We start from the raw sequence: 24,064 nt of genomic DNA, 5'->3' as shown, positions 1-24,064 counted from the left end.
AGGTTGAGGTTTAATATGTTGTGACAGAATAACAGTGGAGACGACAAGAAAAATAAAATGAAATACACCTTTATTCTTCTTGGTTCCATTCGGTCTTTAAGTGTGACGTCATTAGCTGTTTCCGGGTGTAAACTCCGCTTCTGGTCCCAAAGTCAAACGAACACTGCGGCATCACTGAGAGTTAAAAACTGTCTAAATTCTCTCATCTTTCTTAAAATCATCAGCGTTGCTGCTTTACCATGTGTATCAATTAAGTTTAAAATCCAGGCATCCATGAAAACAGAATTTATGAAATTTAACAGAATTAGAAGTTAGCAGGAAGTTAGCTCGCTAGTTTTCACCTAAACATGATATATCATGCTCTGACTGACAGAATTCTGAAAAAATTAAAACCCACAGCTCTGCTATCACTTCCCACATAAATGAAGACAGAAAACTAAACAGCAGTGATATTTGTAGGGTTACTGAAATTGGGCTAGCTGGGATATAATGATGTGCTAAGTGGTGGCTAGCTACACAGCTATGGTTAGCATAATATAAACACATTAGCAAACAGAAGCTTTAGGATGAACGCAAACTTTTTTCCACTAAACGGACCAAACTTCAGTCAGGACAACAACTGAGATAATCCATCCACAATACAAAGTTAGTAATTATTTTCTGCTGAATGGGCTGGGCTGTAGTTACACCGTAAGGTTTTAAAAACTGAGCTTTAAAATGAAAAGTGATAATAAAAACCGAGAGAGGCCGACAGTGATCACTGCCTTTTTTTAGGGGCTTGTTCTGATTAAATAGAACAAGATACAACGCATTAAAACACATTAAAAACTCAACAGCCTTAATACACGAAGAGTAGTTTGGACCCAGAAGCAGAGTTCATACGTCATCATTTAAAGACTGGATTGGAATTAAAAGGGTTCATTGGCTAATGAAATGCATTTGATTAGCTGCTCACCAGTCAGCGTGAGTACCTGTATAAAAGCAGAAGTTTTGACAGTTTGCTGCTGTGGAGCATTCAGAGGCGGAAACACATCAAGGAGGAAGCATATCAGCGATCAGCTTTCTTGTTGCTCTGTTTCCATCTATGAAGAGTTTTCAGGCCATTAAAGTCCATCATTCTACAGTGAGAAAGTGTTCAAGACATCTCAACAAATTTACCCCAAGGTCAGACCGTGCAAGGCTCAAAGAAATTGCAAAAAAAAACAAACCAAAACCCCATAGCTACATCTTAGACTCTACAGGCCTCAGTTAGCATGTTAAATGTTAAAGGCCTTGACAGTACAATTATAGAAACATTGAACAAGTATTGTTTGGTTGGAAAGGCTGCCAAAGAAAGCCAATTATCTCTAAACAGAACACGGGAGCATGGCTTCACTTTGCAAAGTTGCATCTGAATAAACTCCATTCAGTTTTATTTTTATTGCGCCAAATCACGACAACTGACGCCTCAGGGCATTTTATATTGTAAAGTAAAGAGCCTACAATGAGATAACACCAACAATCAGATGCACTTGGCGACAGTGGGAAGGAAAAACTCTCTTATAACAGCACAAGCACATAAAGCACAAGATGTTTGGAACAATGTCCTTCAGACAGATAAGACCAAGATGGAGATGCTTGGCCATAATGTACAGCATCCAAACCACACGAATCAGCACACCTCATGTTTACCTCATGCTAACTGTCATCACCGTGAAGGAGGGGTGACTATTTGGGCTTACACGGCTGGGGCACCTTGCAGTCATCGAGTCAACCATGAACTCCTCTGTGTACCGATCTAATATTCAAGGATCAAATGTGAGACAGCTAAAGCATTGCCCAAGCTGTGTCATATAACAGGAAAATGATCCTGGGTACAGCAGCAAATCTACAACAGATGAGCTGAAACCAAGGCGTTGCAATGATCTTAAGAGAGCTGTACAAAAACCCGCAAGCATCAATTAGCTAAAGCAACACTGGAAAGAGGAGTGGGCCTCCACATTGTAAGAGACTGATAAAGTCTTTCAGAAAACAGTTACTTGAAGTTATTGCTGCTAAAGGTGGTTCTAAAAGCTACTGAATCATAGGGTGTAATTAGTTTTTCACAGGACTATATAGAGCTCTGTGAAAGAGCCGAATTCTGCAGCTCCTAAATGGCCACTCAAGGTCTAAATCTGCAGCATTTCCTGACCTAACCTGACTCAACAATCACTCTTCTATCAACACGTGTGCATGGGAAGAGAAGTGAAGCATAAATACACAAACTAAAGTGCTTAGTGTGACCAGGAGGGATGATTACAGCAAGTAAAACTCACATCATTGTTTGTATGAATTAATGAATCCATTGCTTCTCTAAAGAACTGGATTTTAATGAATTAGCTAGCACCAGTATTCATTTTTAAAGACCACAGGATTATGACGTTTGTGAATTTGTTGTGCTTTTCATGTGCGTCACAGCCACAAATATAAATAGATTTCACATTTGATGAAACATTGAATATTAAATTGATCTTTCTTGAGTGTTAATAAAGTTTAACCAGTAAATCAGTTAGTTTTTATCATATATACTAGTTTGGATATCTCAGTGTGCGTGAATGCAGCATGTTTGTAGTGTAAATGTGCCTGCATGGTGTTATGGTGTGTGTTGTTCGTGTGTATGCAGTGTACATATATGTCTGTCACCGTGTGTGTGCTGCAGAGTGGAGCAGAGCCCAGGGCTGTCCTGCCTCTATTCAATGTGTTTAATTTTGAGCTTTTTGACAGCTGCATTATTCACAGACTAGCAGCAGGCTGACTGTTCTAACCTCCATCCACCCACTGCAGGGGGCTTTTCATCTCTGCTGGGGGGGAAACTGCTCGTGCTCTGCCACGACGCTGTCACAGTAACGTATGCCTGTGTGGCTCTGTATCACCGCTGCATTTTTTAAAAATTCAATACTCCAAAACTGCTTTGTGTAGCAGTTTATGAAAACAAACAAACTGCAAATGACAAAGCGAGGCTGCAAAAGCACCCCGGTCTCACTACTTCAGATGCTGCAAATTTGTCTAATTTATATGTGTCAGGCTGCTTTGTTGCTACCATCACGAAACATTATGTGATCCATCCATGTATCCTTTTTAGATCAGTGGCTTTGAGCCTGCAGTAATGTGCTAATACTCCACTACTGTCCCAAAGCTGTGCTGAGGGCCTGCACTTAAACATATAAAAGATCACAAAAACTGATAGATAAACGTCGACTTGCAGGTTATTTTGAACAGAATTCATCTGACCGTCCTGGTTTACGCCTCCTGGCCATTATTTTGAGTTTTTAACTAAAAATACGCCATAATTTAAGAAGTGTTTGTTTAAATCTACTCTTACCTTGTGCTAAGCATGCTCAACAATTTAACATACTAGCACCACAAAGAAAACATATTTATATTTGTGGCGATTACCTAAGAATACATTCTTATACTGTAACAACAAAGCAGCTGCAGCCCACATTTCTACAAACGAGTCAAAGCCCAAAGAGGCCCGTGTTAAAAATGCCCAGCTCTCTGACATAGATTAACTTTACAACTTGGCACAAGAACTTCCTGTTTTGTTCTCTAAAACAAGCTGCTTCTACCGCACATCCAAGGCCAATTCAGAAATACCAGCTAACCTGACTTCAGTGCTCTTGGACTGTGGAAGGAAGCAAGTATATGTGGTGGAAACCCAAACAGACACACGTAGGACATGCTAGCCCCACACACAGGCTGATCTGGAATATTTTTAATGCATTTTCTTGACCAATAATATTGATTGCTGTGTCATTATTCATGCAAAGAGTGTCTATTCTACTTTTTTTCCAAGAAGGGAGATTATAATATTTATTTGAATATTACAGATGTTTGTGTGAAGTTATACTCTCTATTTATGCACCTTTCTTACCAAACTACCTAGATAGCTTTGCACTCCACCCTGCTGCAAAAAGTCAACCAAGATAATATTTAACTCAGTGTTGTTGTTGTGTTTTTTTAAGGGAGTTCACAACCCAGTGGGTCATGTTATGCTAGCTACATCCATTCTTTGTGTACAGTTTATACATATTATACATCCAGCATTTATTGATAAGCATCATTTTTAACTTGGATTTTAGCAGTAGCTAATAAATGTTTAATTCACATTTATTCTCTCCTCCTCTTAGCCTTCTTTCTTGTCTATTTTGCTTAGGAAATTACACTAAATGGAAGTTCTCAGCCATGCTCTTAATCTTTGAATTCATGTGGTCGCAATGGCACAGGTGCATAAACTCAAGCATGTAACCATGACAACCTGCCTTTACATTTGTGAAACACAGGGTGATTCTAAAGAGCTCAGTGAACTTGAGCATGCTCCTGTAATAGGATGCCATCGTTGCAGGAAGTCAGTATGTTCCTCGATCAAATGCAAGTTGTATTATTACAAAGTAAAAGCGTGCAGGAACGACAGCAACTCGCCCGACGCATACAGTGCATAAAAATCACCAACCTTCAGATTTCCTGGGGCATTGTTACACGTGATACTGGGCTGCCTAGAGCGTCTCCAGTTAGTGACCATCAAGTCTGCACTGCAGCTGGTTGACTGGTATATCAGAGCTTTTCACCTGCTGCTGCCAAAGATGATACGATGGAAGCAGTGAGGGTGAGCCAAAACAGTAAAGTTACAAAGCAGACCGCTTAGCAATGAGATGAAGCACCTTATAAAACCCGTGAGAGTGAAGCAGAGCTGCAGCGTCATAACTCTCTGCAGGTTTATCTATGAAAGAATTACTTAGCTTACTTAAGATGATACTATACAGCTCAAAAAAGCGTAAAAGTGTAAGAATACAAATATTTTTTACATGTTATTTTTTTTACAGGTTAGCAGCTCGAACATCATAAAACTTTAGACCTATCTTCAAGTTTGAAGACACATTCTGAGGGAACGAGGTCAAACCAAACCCTCGAACCTCCCGTCAGCTGGACACAAGCTTCCAAACCAATGTGACCCAGCCAATCAGACATGAGAACCAGCACCGTGTGTATCAGAAGAGGCATTTGATCATGCTGTGTGTGTGTGTGTGTGTGTTGAGAGGCAATAAATGTCACTGATTGCTGGCGTGATAATGGGCAGGTTGAGAATCACTTCAGACAAGTGATGAAGGTTAAAGAGCTCTCTCTCTCTCTCTGCCTCCTTTTAACAGCTGAAAGATTTGCAGGATGTACAGAAATTTGCTGCTGTGTGTGTGTGTGTGTGTGTGTGTGTGTTTGTGTGTGAGAGCTAATAGATCAGCCGCTCGTTAAAAGCCTGGTCCTGGTACCAATTTATCGCCGTGTAGACTGACAAAGGGGAGGGTCAGAAGTTGAGTCCAGTCTTTGATCGACTGCAGGAGCGAGTTATTAGTAAACCTTTCATTCTGTCGTTCCTGCGCACTGCTTTTTCTCTTTTATGGATAATTTAGAGTGATGGCTTGACTAACACTTATGTCACTGTAGCCGGCATGTAGACTTATGCCATCAGAAACAATACGAAGGTGTCATTAGTCTTGTAAACACTAGAATAACATTAATCATTAGAAAGTGATTGAGTGATTGGAGATAACAGCCTCGTAGTGTCATTATTATTAGTGTAATTTGCTCTTTGAGGAAAACAAATCATTAATTACTACTAACTCTAATATCTGTTTCCTGTTTCTAGCTTCGCAATGTGTCCCGAATGTGCATCTGCTGATCAATTTCAAGTCAATGAGGCGTAATGATGAGAAATTCGTGGCATGAGAACTGACGAGGTGACAGTTATTAGAATAATGTTTATAATTACAAAAACAGAAATGTTCACGACTCTCTGACAGCGTGATGCACGAGCCACGTGTCAGGATAAGGTCGGATCACATTCTCCATCAAAACCACAGGCGGTTATAACTGCCATCGCTTTTTTCTGGTTTCAGACTTTGCATCAGATTTAGGAGCTTGCTCCCATTTAACCACAGCAGCACCAGTGAGCTCCATCCTTGGGTGTTCAGATGATAAGTGCCGGCTTGCAGGTCATCCAAAAGCTGTTGGGTGGCGTTTTAAGGTTTTAACCCAGCTATTTCTTTATGGATTTTGAAGCTACAATCATGTATTGTATATTAAAGCTGGGCATGACATCATCCCTTGATTTAGCTTTGAATTGAACAACATGCACTAAAAACGTGACCTCATTTGGATGAACGTGGTTATGGATAGCAAGCTTCAACTGTAAAGTCTATGGAAGCACCACATAAACACAGACAGCTGCTAATTGTTGCTAAGAAACATAGAAATAATTCATTTGCTTTATATTACTGCTCAACATCCCCTGAGATCACAGCACTGAACTTGCCAGTTACCTATATAAGATTAAAAGTTGCATTTACACGTCTCCATATTTGCATTTTATGATGACTCTCCTCTTCTTTTGTGTAACAAACTAAAAGTGACCTGTTAAAAGTTACAGACTGCTCTGTGTGAACTGAAGTCAAGCATTTGTTGTGCAGGTGCTCATGAAAAAGCACCTATCTGCACATCATGCAGCTATTGAAGAACTTATGTAACACGAAAACATTACATTTCTGAAATGTGCAGCTCTCACCGTATTAGCAGCACAGGAACTTGTGGTGGTAGACTGTACATAAAAGATGGATGCATCTTCCCGGTCCAAAAAGTGAAGCTGGTGTTGAAATGCCTTACACCTGCATTCCTTGTAATGGCCAGCAGGCACTGGCTACTGTAACAGCCAAACAACCAATGAGAAACTTGCTCTGTGACCTCAGTGGACACTTTCTTGGTCTCGGTATCTGTTTGGGGTTATATTAAAGACAACACAAGGTTCATTTTGTAAACAGTGCTCCCAATTAAAGGCACGAAGGAGGACATGCTCAGCAGCCGAATCCATCTTTTACAGTCTATGCTTCTACTCTGCTTCCACTGCTAAATCTGATACTGCATTACTGCCTCTTGTGTCACTGCTGGCAGCTGTGAGGAGTTTGTAGTGTAATATAAAAAAGAATGAAGAGTGAAAACATAACCCAATCCTGGATTGTTTGCCACAAGCATACACTTCAAGAAGCCCATTTTCTTGTGGTTCTTGCAGTTTCACCCGTCAACTTCTCGGCATTAGTTAAAGGTTTTATAACGTTATCAACCAGCTCCACTCATACAAACCTCAACAAACTCTCTCTACCCCTCAAGCGCTCTCTTAAAACCGAAATTCAGAAAAAGTCTTCAGCGGTGTGTGGTTCGTACACAGCTAGTTCACCAAATAATCAATTCACTTTTAAAATTCTGTTTATTTTTTAATCTTTTTATTGTTTTTACCGCTTAAAAAAAAGACTCCAGGAGGACAAACTTTGAATCCCTACTTTTCTTACTTTTCCAAATACTACATCATAATCTCAGTAATTTCCACCACATCCAGACGGGGCTGAACTAATGTTAAAAGTGCACCGTTAAATTGCAAATCTTATCCTCTGTCTCCTTGTGGGCTGCTGATCTCTGCGCTTCACTCCTTGACCTGTAATATTAATTTAAAAATGATTTAAATGAAGTGAGTATAACAGTTTAATTTCTCTGTGTGTAAGCTTCCCTCTAAGGGTTCATTCTTGGTTCAGCATTACACTTAGCAGCATTTCTCTTACACCACACACACACACAAGCTCAGGGTCTCCAACTGAGGAAGAGGAGAGGCTACTAGGGAGGAGAGGAGAGCAGTAACAGAGATGAAGGGGAGGAGGAGGAGGAGAGGATTCATATAGATTTGATAGATTGGAAGCTTGAGGCCGAGAGAACACCTGAGGGAAGAGAAAAATAAATTGGATGGAGAGAGAGAGCGAGAGTGAGCAAGAGAGGTAGGGAAAGAAATGGGAGAGAAAGACAATAGCTGCATGAAATTGGATTGAGAGAGAAACAAAATGAGAGATAACAAGCAGAGGACAGAAGGCAGAAAGAGAGACAGGAAAGAAAATCTGGAAAAGGGTAGAGGATGAAAGAGACGAGGACGAAGCAGGAAAGAGGGAACGTGGAAAAACAGTTTTTAAAGGAAAGAAAGAAAACACGACAGAAAATAGAATATTATTTATTGTCACTTCACAGGTATGATGACATTTGCATGGTTTCTGTCATATAGACATGAATAGAGACGTAAATAAAAAAATATATATGTGAATTAATAAAGCATTATGAACTGACTGTTCCACCAAGTGTGACTTTAAGAAAAGCAAGAAACTGAATAAATTTAAGAATTAAATCTAAAAGAAAAAAAGGTGTGAAAGACAAACAGAGATTTAGAGGTGAAGGAGAGCGAGAGGGAGAGACAGAGAGACATAGAGAGTGAATAAAGAAATGCCGGCAGTGCTTGGCCAGCAAATTATTTGCAGAGCTACAGATTTCCAGGCTGCCTTGTTGGCCTTCCTGCATGTCTGTCACCCTGTGTGTGTGTGCGTGTGTGTGTGTGTTTCTAAGGGGGCTTGTGTGTTGAGGTGTGTCGACCACGTACACATGTGCATCTGTGCTTGTCTGTGTTAGGCAGGCTTGAACATCACCACATATGCTGACGTGTGCGTGTGCGTGTGTTTGCATGTGCATACACTCCCAGGTTATTTTTACCCTTCCATTTAAAATCTGCTTGGGGATGCAGAAGCACAGGAAGTGAGTGTCGTCTCACTTTTCCTCCAAGCGAGCTTCAGTTCTCCTCCACGTCCCGTCTGCTTGTTGTACTACTACCACTGTCTGCCATCCTCTTCTCCCATGATGCATCAGGCCTGCCTCCTATATACAGAGACAGAGATGAAATGTATGTACACCCAAAAACCATTTAAAGAAAATTCACTTGTATCTGTAGCCGATGATGACTCATCTCACACCAGAAAAATTAGGTGAAAACCACAAACTGTAGCTTAAGGAAAATATATTTCATACAAATATACAGATTATTTTGTTTTCAGCTCTGATGATTATGAATATGTTGGATGATTAGGACAGCGGCCAAGTTTCCTCTGAGTGCAGATTTCTAACACAGTGAGCAACATGAATGTTTCAGATGTCACATTTTTGTGTTTAGGTGAAAACGTGTTTAAAGCGATTCTTGCGAAAGTCATTTTTGCTTTTTGCCTTATTTATTTAAATAATGACATCAGCCTTTTACGAAGGGGTCATTGTAGACTCTACAAACATTCACTGCAGAAGTCTAAATCAGGCCTTTGATTGTGCTATTTCAGCTACTTTAACAGGCCACAGTTGCTGTACGCCTGCAAATCACTTTGCAACCCACCTACCAGCTCATGGTATGTGTGTGATTTAACTAGTGTTGTGTCCACCGTCAGTCATGTTTCTCTCCTGTTTTAATGAGGAGATCTTGCAGTTGCCACACCACAGAGCTGTACACCTGGATATAAATGACTACAGGTGGTATAACAATACTGAAACTACAGTTTAAAATCATTGTAGTGCCTCCTGTCTGTTTTCCATAAAGTTAGCCTGTTTTTTTCTTTGCTAATACATCATCACTTTAACACAGACGTTATTTTGCACCACGGGTAAAAAAAATATCAGATTTCATATCGTCACTTGTCACTAAATAAAAATAATACTGCTCACCTGTATAGACCATTTGAACCATTGTAACCAAAACTGTCACTGATGGCAAACAAACAACAGCAGGACGTCAGAGCAGAGCAGTGACAGCTGAGGATGAAGATGTTTTCCTCTGAGGTGTTTTTGTCCTCTCGGGAGAGCGGCATGTTGAGGTTTCATGTAATTCAGCCTTTATCCCTGCTGTACGCTACAGTCTGCTTCTCACTATGTTCATGCACAGAGCTGGAAATCAGATTATTCACATTTGCTAGAGACGCCAAAATAAGTGGGAAATAAAATGTTTACATCAAGTGATAAAATCTATTGTGAAATCTTTTGATTTCTTATTCTCAACAGGAGAAAGTCTTTATTTTACTTTATTTTACAGGATTTACTGGAACTTTTCTTTTTAACGCTTTATTTTTATTGGTAGTTTGGTTTTGTTTTGTTTTTTTACAAAACACTCAGACCCTTAATAAGTACAGCGTATCTAGGCTAGCAGAGACGCATTAAAAAAAAGATACATCCATTTAAGGTACAATCAAATCAAATAGGTGAATTAGAGCAATGATAAATTTGGTACCAGAATTTATAATAGTTTTCCATTCAGGTAAAGGTCCCATTTTTTCCAGTACTTCTCAAATTTATCAGCAGCAAGTCTTAATGAAAAAGTCAGTCCCTCCATTGTGTAAATTTCCTTGATAACGCCTGTCCAGTCCAAAAATGACGGTGGATCCACGTTTAGCCATTTGCGAGTTATGGCTTTCTTTGCACCAGCCAATAGTATTATAAAAGATATTTGTCAGATTTCCTCACTCCTTGGGGCAAATCACATAGATAAAACACAGTGAAATCAGGGGCCAAGTTCAAGCCCATCATGGTATTGATTTCTGTTATAGCTTCTAGGATTAACTGGAAGTTTTTTGCTGTTAAGCTTTTGAAATCTATTCTTTTTTATACTCTGATGGGAACAGAGCCAAATATAACCAGGGCCAGTGTGTTTGTGTGTTAGCAGAATCCCAACGAGGTCACGTCTGCCTCTAATACTCTTACGTATTTCACTTGTTGACCCCTGACAGAAGCTCTTGAGTTTGTTCACCTGATGTCATTTATCAGAAAATTCTTCTATTTTCTACTACTAATCTACTTCTGGGTCACTCTGCTGCAGTGTCTGTGTGGCATTCAACTTAGCCAAGAGACATAACTTCTCCTGGGTTTGCCCCGGGGTCTCCTCCCATGCCTGAAACACCTCACCTAGACGCCCCCAGAAGGCATCCTAATCATATGCTGGAACCAGCTCAGTTCCTTTTGAGAGCAGAGGAGCAATGGCTCTACTTTGAGCTCCTCCTGCAGGCCAGACCTGCTGACTCTGTCTCTGAGAGTGAGCTCAGACAATTTTATAGCCGCTGTTTGTATCTACACTCATTTTCTTTTCGGTCACCACCCATGGCTGTCGGTGGGGGTCAGAAGGATGCTTTAGATTCACTGCAGACAAATTCCCCAAACCGTCTCTCAATCTCTTGCTCCACACTTGTGAACAAGACTACCAGATTTTTGAACGCCTTCAGCTGAGGCGCCAGCTCATCCCCAGCTGCGAACAAGCAGTCCACCTTTTTCTGGCTGAGAGCCACAAACCCAGACTAGGAAGCTTACACTCTCATCCCCGATGACTTTTCAGTCAGCTGCAAATGCCCCAGTTCAAGCTCGAGGTCACTGCTGGATGAAGCCAGTGCACAGCAGAGCAGAAGAACAGTGTGTGACTTCTAATTCTAGTCAGTAGAAATCTGACTTGCTCTGATAACATATCTCAGAGACGCAGGAATAATAAGGAAAGATCATACATGGAGATCCCAGTCTGTATCTGGTGCTAGAAAACCCCTCGTGTGATTTTTAGAAAGGATGCCAAGCACGGCCCTTTTCAGTAAAGAGGCCACTTTTTTCGAAGCTTAAGAATAGTTTCACTTTCATCAGTTTATCCAGTTTTCATCAGTCATTTTTTCCCAGTTTTTCCCAAACATTTTCCAGTCTTGCTTGGTGAAAATGTCATGTATGTTCATCCATAAAGCCCAAACTTTTACTTTGCCACTACAGTTTTTAAAGTTATTATTGGTTTATTTTTGGGTTGACTTTCACGTTGTAACTAAAAACAAAGGCTGATGTTTAATGGGATAAATCACCGCCCTTAAACCTCTTTCTCTCACCCTCAGATACATCCACGCCCTCTACCTGGGTGCCAAGAGCCGCTGGAACAGCAACGGGCCCCTCCGCCAGTTCCACTGGAGGCTGATGTTTGAGAGCGCTGACATCACCATGCTCCGCCTCCTGGAGGCCTTCCTGAAGTCGGCTCCACAGCTCGTTCTGCAGCTGAGCATCATGGTCCATGAAAGCAGTGTTCTGCCTCTGCAAGGTGACGCATTCAGCTGTCTTCTCCTTTTTCAAAGATTTTTAAAATTCTTGTTCTTAGAGTGAATGAAATACAGCTTTATTGTGCTTTTTTTAGCCATCATTACCAGTGGCTATCATAAGACAAGGCAAAGTTTTCTGCTGAGATTGGGCAAACAGCACTATTGCTGCAAAGACCAAGACGTGTAATAGACGAAGAAGCAGAGGGTCAAAGTTAAAGCAGGAAATCAGTCTATAAACTTACTTGATTTGAGCTAAGAAATAAGAACCAAACAGTAATAAAGCAAACTTATTCTGTGTGTGTGAATGTGTGAGTGTGTGATATCACTAGGAGAATCTATGCTTTATTCATGCACCTCTTACAAGAAGCAGATTGGCCTTTGATGAATAAAACAAAACAGTCTCTCTCCCCCGCTCTCTCTCTCTCTCTCTCTCTGTGTGTGTGTGTGTTCACTTCAGTACTTTTCACACTCCGTGTTCACACACACCTGGTGGGCACCAGCAGCAGCAGAAGACAAGTGTCAGAAACATATTTAAATAGCACAAAACACACAGCTGACTCATAAAACCCACAACGCACACATGTAGTCTGCAGAATCCAAAAAACTAACTTCCTGCATTTGAATATCTTTAAAGTTCACCTTTGCTCTCCTCCTACGACTCTGTGTTCAGTTACAGACGAGTGGAGGGCAAACATCTGTGCGAGGCGCAGCCATGGCTGCAGTGGACGCAGGGCGCACCGACTGTGCTCAGCGTAGCAGCGATATCGACGTGCATGGCTGCAGTGACAACACAGAGTCTGCGTCTCTGCAGGAAACATAGCACATCTGCTTTGACATTCATTAGAAGACGACTTACGGCCCTTTGAGAGTGTAACACTGTGTTATTTTAATATTTCATGTTAAAAAAACAAAAATGTTTAAATCCAAATCCCCGTACAGTCAAAGATCAGTAATATAATCCAGTCTTCTAATGCACGTTGTGTGAATATCACAGTTTAGATTGTTATGCTTAACTGGTGAGCTCACAGATTACACTCGTTCAGAAAATCACAATGAAGTCATCAGTTAATAAGAAATGGCATATTTAACAAAATAAAATCCCGTGATTTGTTCTGTAAAGTTTAAAAAAGTGGATCGAGTGCAGAAAGTAGTTATTAGGAAAAAAACTGTATGTTAATAACAGCTAAAAATAATAAAAACTGCTGAACAGTGATGGCATAAAAACATGAAACTACATCAAAATAATAATAAGCACCGGAGCTGATCAGACTAGAGACACAAAGACACGATGTGCACCAGAAGATAAAGCCTCATCACAATAAAATATTCAAGTGATTAACAAGTACCTCAATTTACTACTTAAGTACTCTTCCTGAGTAAATATACCTGATTACAGTACAATTTAGCCTTTGAAAGCATGTTTTTATAGGGAACCTATTGTGTGCAGTAGCTACAGTAGCTTTGCATAAGTTGCTACATCATAATCAGTCATAAACATGGACTCTGAAGTGTGTGAATGCAGTTACTCGAGAATCAGGCGATGTAGGATTTTCAAATTCTTAAAATAGGAGCATCTAATAAAAGTCTCACAAGTTTTAATCCCGGTGACCTTGACCATGTAAGACGTCACCTTTCCTGCAAATCACCCAGCATTCTGAAATTTATGCCATAGGTGTGTGACCTAGGAAGCTGAGGGGCTCTCATTAAACGAGCTGTGGTAGCTCCCATCTTCCTCTCTTTAAGACAACTTTCTTCTGATTGGCTGCCCCCTAAAAAAAGGGGTGAGTGGGCGTGGCTTCTGTGCTCACAGCCAGAGCTGTGCTCACTGAGACGACCGTATTAGGTTTAACCACTCTTTATGACATCATTCATATTAAGGATGAGGAAGAACTGTGACTCTCAAGCATTATTCATACACACACCTGCGTTATTTGTGGGTTTATTTAGGTTTATTATGAGAGCTTTAACATTTTGAGCAGTATGTGTGAAAAAACTGGGAAATGTATAATAGATGCTTTTTAACCTCGAACCGTCCTTTGTGTCCCTCCTTACCAAACATCCTTTATCTCATAGTCTAAAAGCGAAACTCCTCTCAGAGATAAACGTGTCCGAGCTCTCACACACAAATATCCCTGTCTACTTTGACCTACCATCTGTTAAAAAGCATTCATGTTTTTTAATGTGGGCACTCATACATACGCTCCTGCAGTGCCGGCAGTACTGAAGAGCTGAGAAGATTCACCATCATTGCACTATCATTATCCATTATCATTTTATCTGTCACACGAATCGAGTGTCGGTGTAGCCAATTAATCATTCAAGTCATCTGTTAAGGACAAATCCCAAACATTGGCTGGTCCCAGTTCCTCCAAATGCTGAGCTTTCCAAGCGTAACAAACTGCATCTGTCACTGTTTAGTCATAATTCCCTTTGGTTTGGGTTCATTTATTGCATGGATGTTTTAGTGTATTTTCTCAAGCTATGCTTCAGGATAGTTGCTGCGTTGCTAACCTGATTTATAAATTTGGTTGTGATTTATCAGCTACAGTAATGGAGGCAATTGTTGATTGAGAGAACAGGCTGCGGTTGGATTAAGTTCATCTCAGTTTGTAGACAGGTGATCTTGAAAAGGTGATTTTCAGATTACTTATTTATTTTTGCTTTTATTTTCTAATCTATTTCTCTTCCAGCTACAGTAACTTTAACATGATCAATGTTCCTCCTCCAGAACACTGATAGCTCCATCTCCATATTTTCCCTTAATATGAAATGTACCACTCCACTCCGATTGGGGGTTTTCTTTATCAGACTTGTTTTTCATGCTCGCAAATTTCCAATTTTGTTTCTATCTGCTGTGTTTAATCTCTACTCCAAACCATTTTTTTGGCCACAATTACCTGGGCAGTCCGGAGAGCGAAGAAGACTCGATCCTGAAGTGCTTTCACCCTTTGAAAGCAATTCCCTGTGATTTTATCCCAGGAAACAATCATTTTCCTGTTTTTTTTTTTCTTCTTTTTTTTGCATCCCCATCCACTAGGCGATTCATTGCAGATCTCTCATTGTTTATAGACAACATCATCCGTTCCTTGAAATCCCGGGGGAGATGGTCTGGGGTCAAACGTTTGGCTCTCTCAACTTTTAGAGATTAGAGACACTGTTTGGATCCCAGAATCCACATTAGCTAAATGAACCCACTGATCACTGACATTGTTACTAAAATCTGAAACAAATCGATTTACACACAAACAGGTTGTTGTTGTTTTTTGCAATTTTAATTTGCAAAGGGGTAAAAGAACAAATAAGGAACATGGCAGCATGGCTTTTGACAACAAATAATAGAACCATTTATAGAAACTCGCCATGGTCAAAGAATTGAGTCAGAGCCTTCCATTCAAAGACGGCTTGTACAGTTGACTTATTACGATCTTATAAAGACTGTATAAAGACGAAACATGATGCCACGGACACATCAGTAAGGCCAGCTTCACACAGAGAAGGGCACAATCATAAAATGTTCCATCACATTGATGACACTTTAAAACCAACAAAAACTACATAGAATAAAGAACGCTTAAACATTTCTCCAACATCTTAGAATTTGAAAAAACGAATCATGTCATTGGTTTTCTTCCAGGTCACGGTCATGGTGGCTGCAACCTAAGTGAATACACCAAAACATCCAACTTTTTCAGGGCGTTATTGAAATGTTACCCAGCCAGCTGAGAAAAGTAGTTTCCTCCCATCAGGAAAAGTGCAGTAAAGTAAAATAACTGAACGATATGATCTGCTGCCTCTCCAGCGAGTCTCTCATCCTACAGCTGGATTCCACAGCCTTGGACTCAAGTTATCTTGAGTAATCTTGAGAGGTTGAAACATATAAAGCAGTTCTAAATGAGCCCATGTTAGAGTGGATCTCCACCGCAGAACAAAGACTACCGTTGCCAGCTGTGGTCCAAGATGGTCGACTGGAAGTGCGAATAAACTTGGGACGAGATCCTCTCAGCTGAAGCAGCTGAATGATATCAAAGACAGCAAGCAGGACTCTTGGAAACATTGGTTTCCAATAATGTTAATTATGTTAAATAGCACAGATGTAAAAACCCAAAGAGTTCAGTTCATGCAATACCAGATGTTTCAGTTTCTGTGAAATTCATTGGAGATCATTTCCTTTCCAAAATTAAAGCAGCTTAAGGGGAATGACTCATATATCAAATCAAAGTAGACAGAGGTTTGAAGTTTAAAGAACTCCCTTTCCTTTATTAATACATATATAGCATTTGTCTGGTGAAGGTAGCCCATAATTTTCTCTGTTCTTAATGCTGCTGAATCCTCTTGAGACATATTGTTTCAAGCAGGCTGTACAGTAAAGGAGTGACAGCTCTCTCCTTTAATCAGACCTCATTAAGGAAACACTCTGTGGTTTCTCTGGCCTGCCACTGGTCTGTGTTAAATTGTTTTTGTTCAAAGATGGAACAAAACCGTTGCTGTTTTGTCACGATATTTTCCATTTTCCAACCAAGCCGCACAGACGCCGAGAATGCTTCTGTTCGCAACGCTTGATGGTGTTTTAATAGTTTCAGCCATTTCCCCCCATTTCCATTCGTGTTAGATGAAACAAGCTGATGCATAAAGAGAGCCAAGTTTAGAAATAAGGAGACAAACTACAAACACTGCAAAACTGAAGACAAAAAGTATATTAAAAACCAAAGAAACATGTCACATGTAAACAAAAATATGTGCCTAGCGCTGTGTCCCTGCTGTGCTAGGAAAATCTTACATGTGCAACAGCATTTAAATTTAATAAAAGTGAAAAAGTAAAAAGAGATTTTAAACACAATAAGTTTTCTGACTTGTGAAAAAATGGCGCTCTCCAGCTGAAGACCAGTTCAAACTCTGCACCTCTGAGTCGACTTTAAACTTTCTTTTTAAGGTTGATCTCAGTTTTTAAGAGAAATATTTTAGAAAAATCTTCAGATTAATCAAATGCAAAGTCGGTGCCGCTCTTTCTCTGCTCACATTTTAATGCCTTCTCAGTGTGATTCACGGCTAATTTGAGACAAGGCTGCATGATTAACACGCATGAATATTTAATATGCTAAACTGTGCTCTGGGCGGTTCGCAGCAGGCCTGAAAGTTACATGTGCGGGCTAATGATTATTTGACTTCAGTAGAAACTGGTTCAAGTCCAGATAAATTTGACAGCCAGCAACCCTAACCCTTTTTTTGTGTTTGTCCTTATGTCAGTGAAGTTAAACCAGATGTCAGAGAAAGGTTTCAGCCATATTCCCAGTAAGTTCACTAATCTCATCCTTATTATTGTCCAAACCTCTCACATTCCCTATGCTGATCACTTGAACAACTCCAGCTCTGAATCCTGGAGTAATCCCAGACTTTCTAATCTTCCTGTTTCTGTTAGCAACCTGGGAGTGTCCCTTTCCTCATACAGTAGACTCATGAAGAGATCCCAGACGTCAGGACTTCCTTTGTCGATCCTCAGGATTATAGTACTCACTGTGGGAATGGATTGAGATCACTAGTAGACTTAGTAGTTATAAAACACATTTTACCTTTGCCTAAATCAAAATGAGAAAAAAGAACTGACTTTAGAAGATGACAGAGTTATTAAAATAAAAAGAAACAACTGGAAATGCTCCAGCAGGCCTCCACTCAGCACGGCGGGAAATAAATAAACACATTTTAAGCTCGGGGAACAAGCGTGGAAAAAAGAGAAAACTGTAGGAGCATGTTCAAAAAACGAAAGCCATACTACTGTAGGGTGAGATGGTTCTTAGTACTTCACATGTATTCCCACCTGAAGGATTAAAGCTGGGACTAAAGCTTTGTGACTCCAACTAAAAAAAGGCAAAACCATACCTGATTTAAAAAGGGCAACCTCCCCTGTGAGGTCTTCTGGTTGTGCTCCTCCGGATCAGTTTAAACAGTGCAGCTGTCTGTAGACGGCTCATTGTTTTCAGCACATCTATGTGATTATCTCTGATTTCACCAAAGATCTCAAGGATCAGTACTGGTGATGAGAAGTTGGCTGCTCCACATAGACTAAACTGCATTTTTCCTCACTGCTTAGCAGGTCACTGACGAGCATCATTACATTTACATTCACAAGAGTGCGCACCACGAACTCACACCAAAGCTGAGTGCTTGTAGCCGCAGTCTTGGGTCTCCACGTTTGACAATTTGGATCGCTGGGACTTTGTTTTTCTCCCCTAAACTTAAATTCAAGTTAAAAGCTGGAAGTTATTTGATCTGACTCTTGACCCACCGGGAGAGATTCAGTGTGCTTTCAAAATTGGACTCCCAAGCAGACGCCTAATACAGCAGCATTACTAAAAGAAGACCTTGATAAGAAAAGAAGGCACATTTTTATCAAGTACATTTTTTCTTAGTTACAGAACTCACGGACCACATCTCAGACATTTCATAATACAAGCAATAAATCAGCTTACAATTACCTGACCACATTACTGAGCCACACGGGGCAATTTAAACTACCTCTGTTAGTTAACATTGAAGAATCCCTGATAGTGATTTTGATCCTTTGTTGTAAGTTGATCTTGTGCTGTCTGTGTTTCTTAGTCCAGTGTAGTGAAGCCTTTTAGTTGTGTGATTCTAGCCTCCTCTCGCCGTTTAGTTGTTTGTGTTTGTTGTTGTCCTTTCTTTGCCTTGTTTGGTGTTCATGCTTCAATCTGTTAATTTCTCGTCAGTTGTTGATATTCTGGTTAGTGTTACTCTCCTTTGCTAGTTAGCTGCATCTCGATGTGAGTTGTACATCATGCCTCTTGATTATGTTCAGCTGTCTCGTTACCCTCCTGTGTTCAGACCCCCATCAGCCTTCTGCGTGCAGCCTCGGGCTTCCCTTTGTTGCGTCATCTGTTTAGTCAGCGTACTTTGGCTGTCTGAGGCTCCTCGTGTTAGTCCCGGGATGCTCCTGTGACTATTGGATTTCAATTTGCTTGCGTTTTTGATTTTGTTTGGATTCTGAAATCAGCCTGATAAACGGCTCACCTTTTATTTGACATCTCAAACTCTTTTCTGCATCCGCACACCCCACAATCTACACACTGCGACATCCAAATTTAAGATGCAGTTTAAAGTTTCTCTTTCCAAGGTCAAAATTAAAATGCCACTTTTAGGGTTTTTTTCTCTTTTCTACCACTCTGCAGCATGTAATCTCCCTGCTCGGGTAGCTTTATAATTCTATTTAACAATATCACTGGTGTTGTTTATTATGAGCTATTCAGTCAAGTTAATAACTATAGTCCTCTTATGTTTCCCCCCCCTCTGTCCAGGTCTATCTGCCTCAGCCTCCTTGGTCTCACTGGCCTGGATGATCGCCTCCTACCAGAAGGTCCTCCGTGACTCCCGTGACGACAAGCTGCCCATGTCCTACAAGGCCGTGATCGCCCAGATGCTGTGGCACTTCTTCACGATTGGGGCGAGGACCGTGGCCTTTGCTCTCTTCGCCTCCGTCTTCCAGCTCTACTTCGGCATATTCATCGTCAGCCACTGGTGCGCCATATGTGACCTGATGTTAAGAATCTGGACCCCAAATGGGAAGAATTAGACACCTGCTGCATTTTTTTTGTTATAGAGAGAAATCTATACTCTGTTCCAGTAATATTAGTCAACTTGCATTCCAACAGCAGGTAGACAAAAATCAAACTAAAGAAAGTCAAGTAATACAATATATAAAGAGCAAGTTTGGTAAATATATTCCCTTTATACATAAACCTTTTTAATCTGCTCGTTCTTGCTTGTTAAATCGCAGAAAACAGCTTCCTACACACTTTACAGGTTCTTCCCCCAAGCAGGGACATTTAGCAGGGCCTAATTTATAAAATACTTTCAGTGTTAATTGTAATTATTCATACAGCAGGTTTAGCAAATTGGTGCTGAAAGAATGTAGCCTTCTATAGGGAGAAGGTCAGTCTTAACGTTTTATCTCATGCCCAGCGATGATTTGCATTCGGGCATTCCTGTATGTGTTCGCTCTACTTTAAATGGCTTAGATGTGATATTCTGTGCCAGGAGCATTCATTAAATTCTCTAGAAATGGATTGCCTGATATCATCGCTTTGTGTTTAGGGATGTACTTTGAGGCACAACTGAGAGATTTATGTTATCTGTCTTGTATTGCCCCTTTGTCTTAGTGTTCATTTGTGACTTCCTGTACTCAAGGCAGCTATAATCAATATTTTTATATTACTGATATAAATCAAATGTGAAAACAATGGCACAATGTGAAAGGTGCTACTTGTGGTGAAGACCCTACAGAGCACTATCACCTGAATGTGCAACTCCCTCGGTTTTCGGGGCGTTGTTGCGAGCTGCATCGCATTGTTTGGCTGTTCAGCTCACGACTTTACTGGTTCATTTTTACTGCTCTCATACTGTGATTGTTCTCACAGCTTTTCTCAGTAACAAAGCTTTAAATATCCTCTCTTCACATCCTGCTCAGCACCAAACAGCATGCAGTCAGAGTTTGCAATTAGCTGGTGTACACTGAGAAGCAGTCAGCTTTTGAAGAGACCTTTAATTTCCCTCAGATGTTTGTGAAGTGCGCAGATTTTATTTAATAGATGAACACAGCCTCTGTGATGTCAGACACTGGTTTGTGGACAATGGAGAAATCGCTCAAATGAAACAAAATAGTGCTCGGTAACAGCTGCAAGCTTGTCCAGAAAATCAGCTGTTGCAGGCTTAAATAAATCTGGCATGTTGTTCGCTCGCATCACTTGGATACAGTAATTTGCAATTCTAAGGCAAAGACAAAATTCTGTGGATTTCTGTTAAATTATGTCAACAGCTGAGTTAATTTCACTTCTATTGGCCTCACAAACAAAGTTTACAGTAAAAAACAGTCCAAAAATATCTCATTAGTATTTTGACAGCTCTGGTGATTTTGAGCCTTTCCAATACTGGTTCTATAAACAAAGTATATCCTGACAGTGATGCTAATTGAAGGTTAGTTGGTCATTAGAATTACAAGTATTTGCCACTCGTAAACTTGTAAACAGAGAAAACAGAGAAGCTCGCCAAAAAGGTCGCTAAGCCCTCAGCTATGCAGACCTAGAGACTAATCGGCAACCAGTTTGTGAGTGGTTGCTGGAGTTTGTTGGCAGTTGTGAAAATGGTTTCAAATAGGGTGCTTTACCTGTAGTTTGCATGGAGGACATCATCATGTCTGCAAACATTTGCCATTTACTCTCAGAACTGTTGTAAAACTAGAAAACGTTTGATGGAAAATAGAGACAGTAAATGTTCCTCTTGAAAGTAAAAGTTGTGCAACCAACAGATTTCAAAATTATTTTGAAGGCGAACAGTCTCTGTTTCCAGTTTGTGGCACATTTTTCAGACACTACTGCATGCGAGTAGTTCACAATTGTTTGCTGACCAGTTGGTGTTTACTGACAACAATGGCAACCTGCTAGTTGCAACAAAGTTTTCATGGCTGCACTATATATCTCTTGTGACCAGTGGTTGCCAGATGGTCTCTAGGGCTGTTTGACTGGGGCATTATCTGGAGAGCACTGAAGCTCATGCCAGTCTTCTAGATTCTTATGTTTTGTATGATTTCATAATTGGTACTGCTGGGAGAACTAGAGGAAAAATGTGAGGGATCACAAGCATCTTTAGCAATCTTCCAATGGGAATCATGACTGTCTTCAATTTTAAAACTTGGGCAATAAAGACAAATAAACTGAAACTCAGTTCCTACAAAACTGACTGCAAATGTCAGTGTCTATAAGTTAAGAAATGTGTTATGTTTGCAGATTCCTTATGTACATCTGTTATCTACAGTAGCTTATTAACACATAGGCTAGCATTAGCTTTCTAACAGCTGACTGTAGGGTCCTAAAATAATCTTTTGACATAGAAACATTTTATGCCACTTTGTTGGCGTTCTGAAGCATGTTCTGGGCTAATCTATTTTCCTTTTCAAAGAGTGCAAAGTTATAAAATACTATTACAACCTGATTGAAATTTTGCAAAAGAATCTGTATATCATATCTTATTATAAGGCCCATGCGCATTGTTGTTGAGACTAGCTGTATTGTTGTGTTGTCTTTCCAGGTGTGTCATGACCTTTTGGATTATCCAAGGTGAGACTGACTTCTGCATGTCCAAGTGGGAGGAGATCATCTACAACATGGTGGTGGGCATCATTTACATCTTCTGCTGGTTCAATGTCAAAGAGGGCCCCAGCCGTTTCCGTATGACTGTCTACTACTCTGTGACACTGGCTGAGAACGTGGCGCTGACTGCCGCCTGGTACACCTACCGTGACCCACAAACGGCCGATTCTTCTGCCCTGGTGGTTGTATGTCTGGTGGCCTGCAGCTTTGCCCTGGGAACCTTCTTCATGTTGGTGTACTACTGCTGGCTGCACCCAGATGGGCCTGTTCTAGGCTCACAGTGGGGAGGATGTGTTGACGAGGGCGTGGTAGGTTCAGGAGGGGTGGCGGGAGTGATTGATGCTTGCCTTACTCCATCACAAGGATCCCAAACGGATATAGTCATTACCAGTCCTCCAAGGACTCTGCCCAGGACTAAAGACACAGGGGAGCCAGTTCCCGGGGAGCGAGAAAGGGACAGGGAGAGGGACAGAGACAGTTGCCTGCCTGTCTTCCAGGTACGTCCCTCCCCATCCTCCTCTCCTGCACTCCTTCACAGGACCTCCTCGTCATCTCGTGCACATGAGGGACCCGTGATCCGGATCGACCTCCCGAGAAAGCGATACCCAGCATGGGATGCGCACTTTATCGATCGACGTCTGCGCAAGACCATTCTGCTTCTGGAGACCACATCAGGCATCAGCCCCCGGATACAGTACAGGAGCAGCATGATGGGCAGCAAAGAGGTATTGGAATATGAGACAACTGTTTAAGCCAACAGTGGCTTTTAAACTTATAAACGCAGTCTGGGACCAAGGCTCAGCCTGAGATCAGTTCTCATCCCAGGACTATCTACGCCAAGAGAAGCACGAAAAGAAGATGCTGTGTGTCGGGCAGCTCTTTGAGAGGCTGTCAAAACTTGATTGTAAAATGTGAAGCGCAATCTGGGACCAAAGCAGTCCGGGAGTAAGTAGCATGAATGAGCCATGGGAAGTCAGCGGAGTAATGCTGAACTGGGATAATCTTCGAATTTTTTTTTCTAAAAGTTTTGAGGGAAGGAAAATATCCCTCATCCTGGGACCAAGGTGTGTTAGATTTTGTTTTATCCTGCACGGTCAGTACAAGAAGTAAAATAATTTGCAAGAAATTAAGTTGTGAAGTTTGAGATAATTGAGAAGCGGTCGGCTGCATGAACTTGAGCCTTTGACCCAAGAAAGACAACAGAGACTTTCCGAGGAATGTTTAGGAAACTAGAAATGCATGGGACATGCAATCAGTTTGGTTCGGTGTGATTTGGTTTTGTAAAGTCGGGACTTAAATTGAAAAAAGTCATTTTCCAGTCCTTCGTCAGACATTTGGTAACAAAGATATCTTGCTTTGCATCCAAAAAATAGACATTTTTTAACATCGCAATCACCAACTCATTGCGAACTTGTTATGTTTCATACTTTGAGAATCACAGTAACATGGAAGAACACATGCATATAAAGTCGTGCATTTCTTTTAGCAAGAATAAAACACAACAATATTTGCTAATTTGTGTCCAATTATGACACCAAAAGGTTGCATGTCCCTCACAACCATCCGTCAGTCGTGTCCCAAAAGAAACGTAATCTTGTACGCTTGGCTCCGATCTCATGCGACCACGATGATGGAAATGTAGGCCTGACATCTACATGTGATATATTCACTCATCCATATGTGTTATGATAGCAGCCATAGCAAAAGTCTCCCTGTTTACATCCCAGCTGCGCTGTCAATGCCCGACACGAGAAAGGACTCGTCTGGAAAAAATAAATCAGGACTAAATGTGAGGATGTGAAAGTGGGCAACTTCTGCCATGGCTCCCACCATATGGCATGCTGTAACTCACCACAAACAGGCCTGTGATGTACAGTTGAATAAATACAGATGTCAGATATAAGCTGTTATAATAAGCTGTAGTTAGACGAATGACTTTTGAGTGAAAAAGCT

General features: G+C 40.8%; 1 protein-coding gene across 1 annotated transcript in view; it reads left to right on the top strand.

Annotated features, from left to right (window-relative positions):
- xkr7b (XK, Kell blood group complex subunit-related family, member 7b) overlaps positions 1-22,863 on the top strand; it is a 128,900-nt gene extending 106,037 nt beyond the window's left edge. Inside the window, exons 2-4 of the mRNA XM_085344174.1 lie at positions 11,760-11,959; positions 19,265-19,484; positions 22,050-22,863. Of these exons, the coding sequence (XP_085200300.1) occupies positions 11,760-11,959; positions 19,265-19,484; positions 22,050-22,863 (1,234 nt within the window). The remainder of the gene's footprint in view (positions 1-11,759; positions 11,960-19,264; positions 19,485-22,049) is intronic.
- Positions 22,864-24,064: the final 1,201 nt, after the last annotated feature.

Source organism: Diplotaxodon limnothrissa, linkage group LG20 (genome assembly GCF_057381915.1).
Source record: "Diplotaxodon limnothrissa isolate DT_005_m linkage group LG20, D_limnothrissa_male_GT1.1, whole genome shotgun sequence".
Classification (NCBI taxonomy): domain Eukaryota; kingdom Metazoa; phylum Chordata; class Actinopteri; order Cichliformes; family Cichlidae; genus Diplotaxodon; species Diplotaxodon limnothrissa.
The sequence above is the reverse complement of the archived record's forward strand: the minus strand, read 5'-3'. Positions and strand labels throughout refer to the sequence as shown.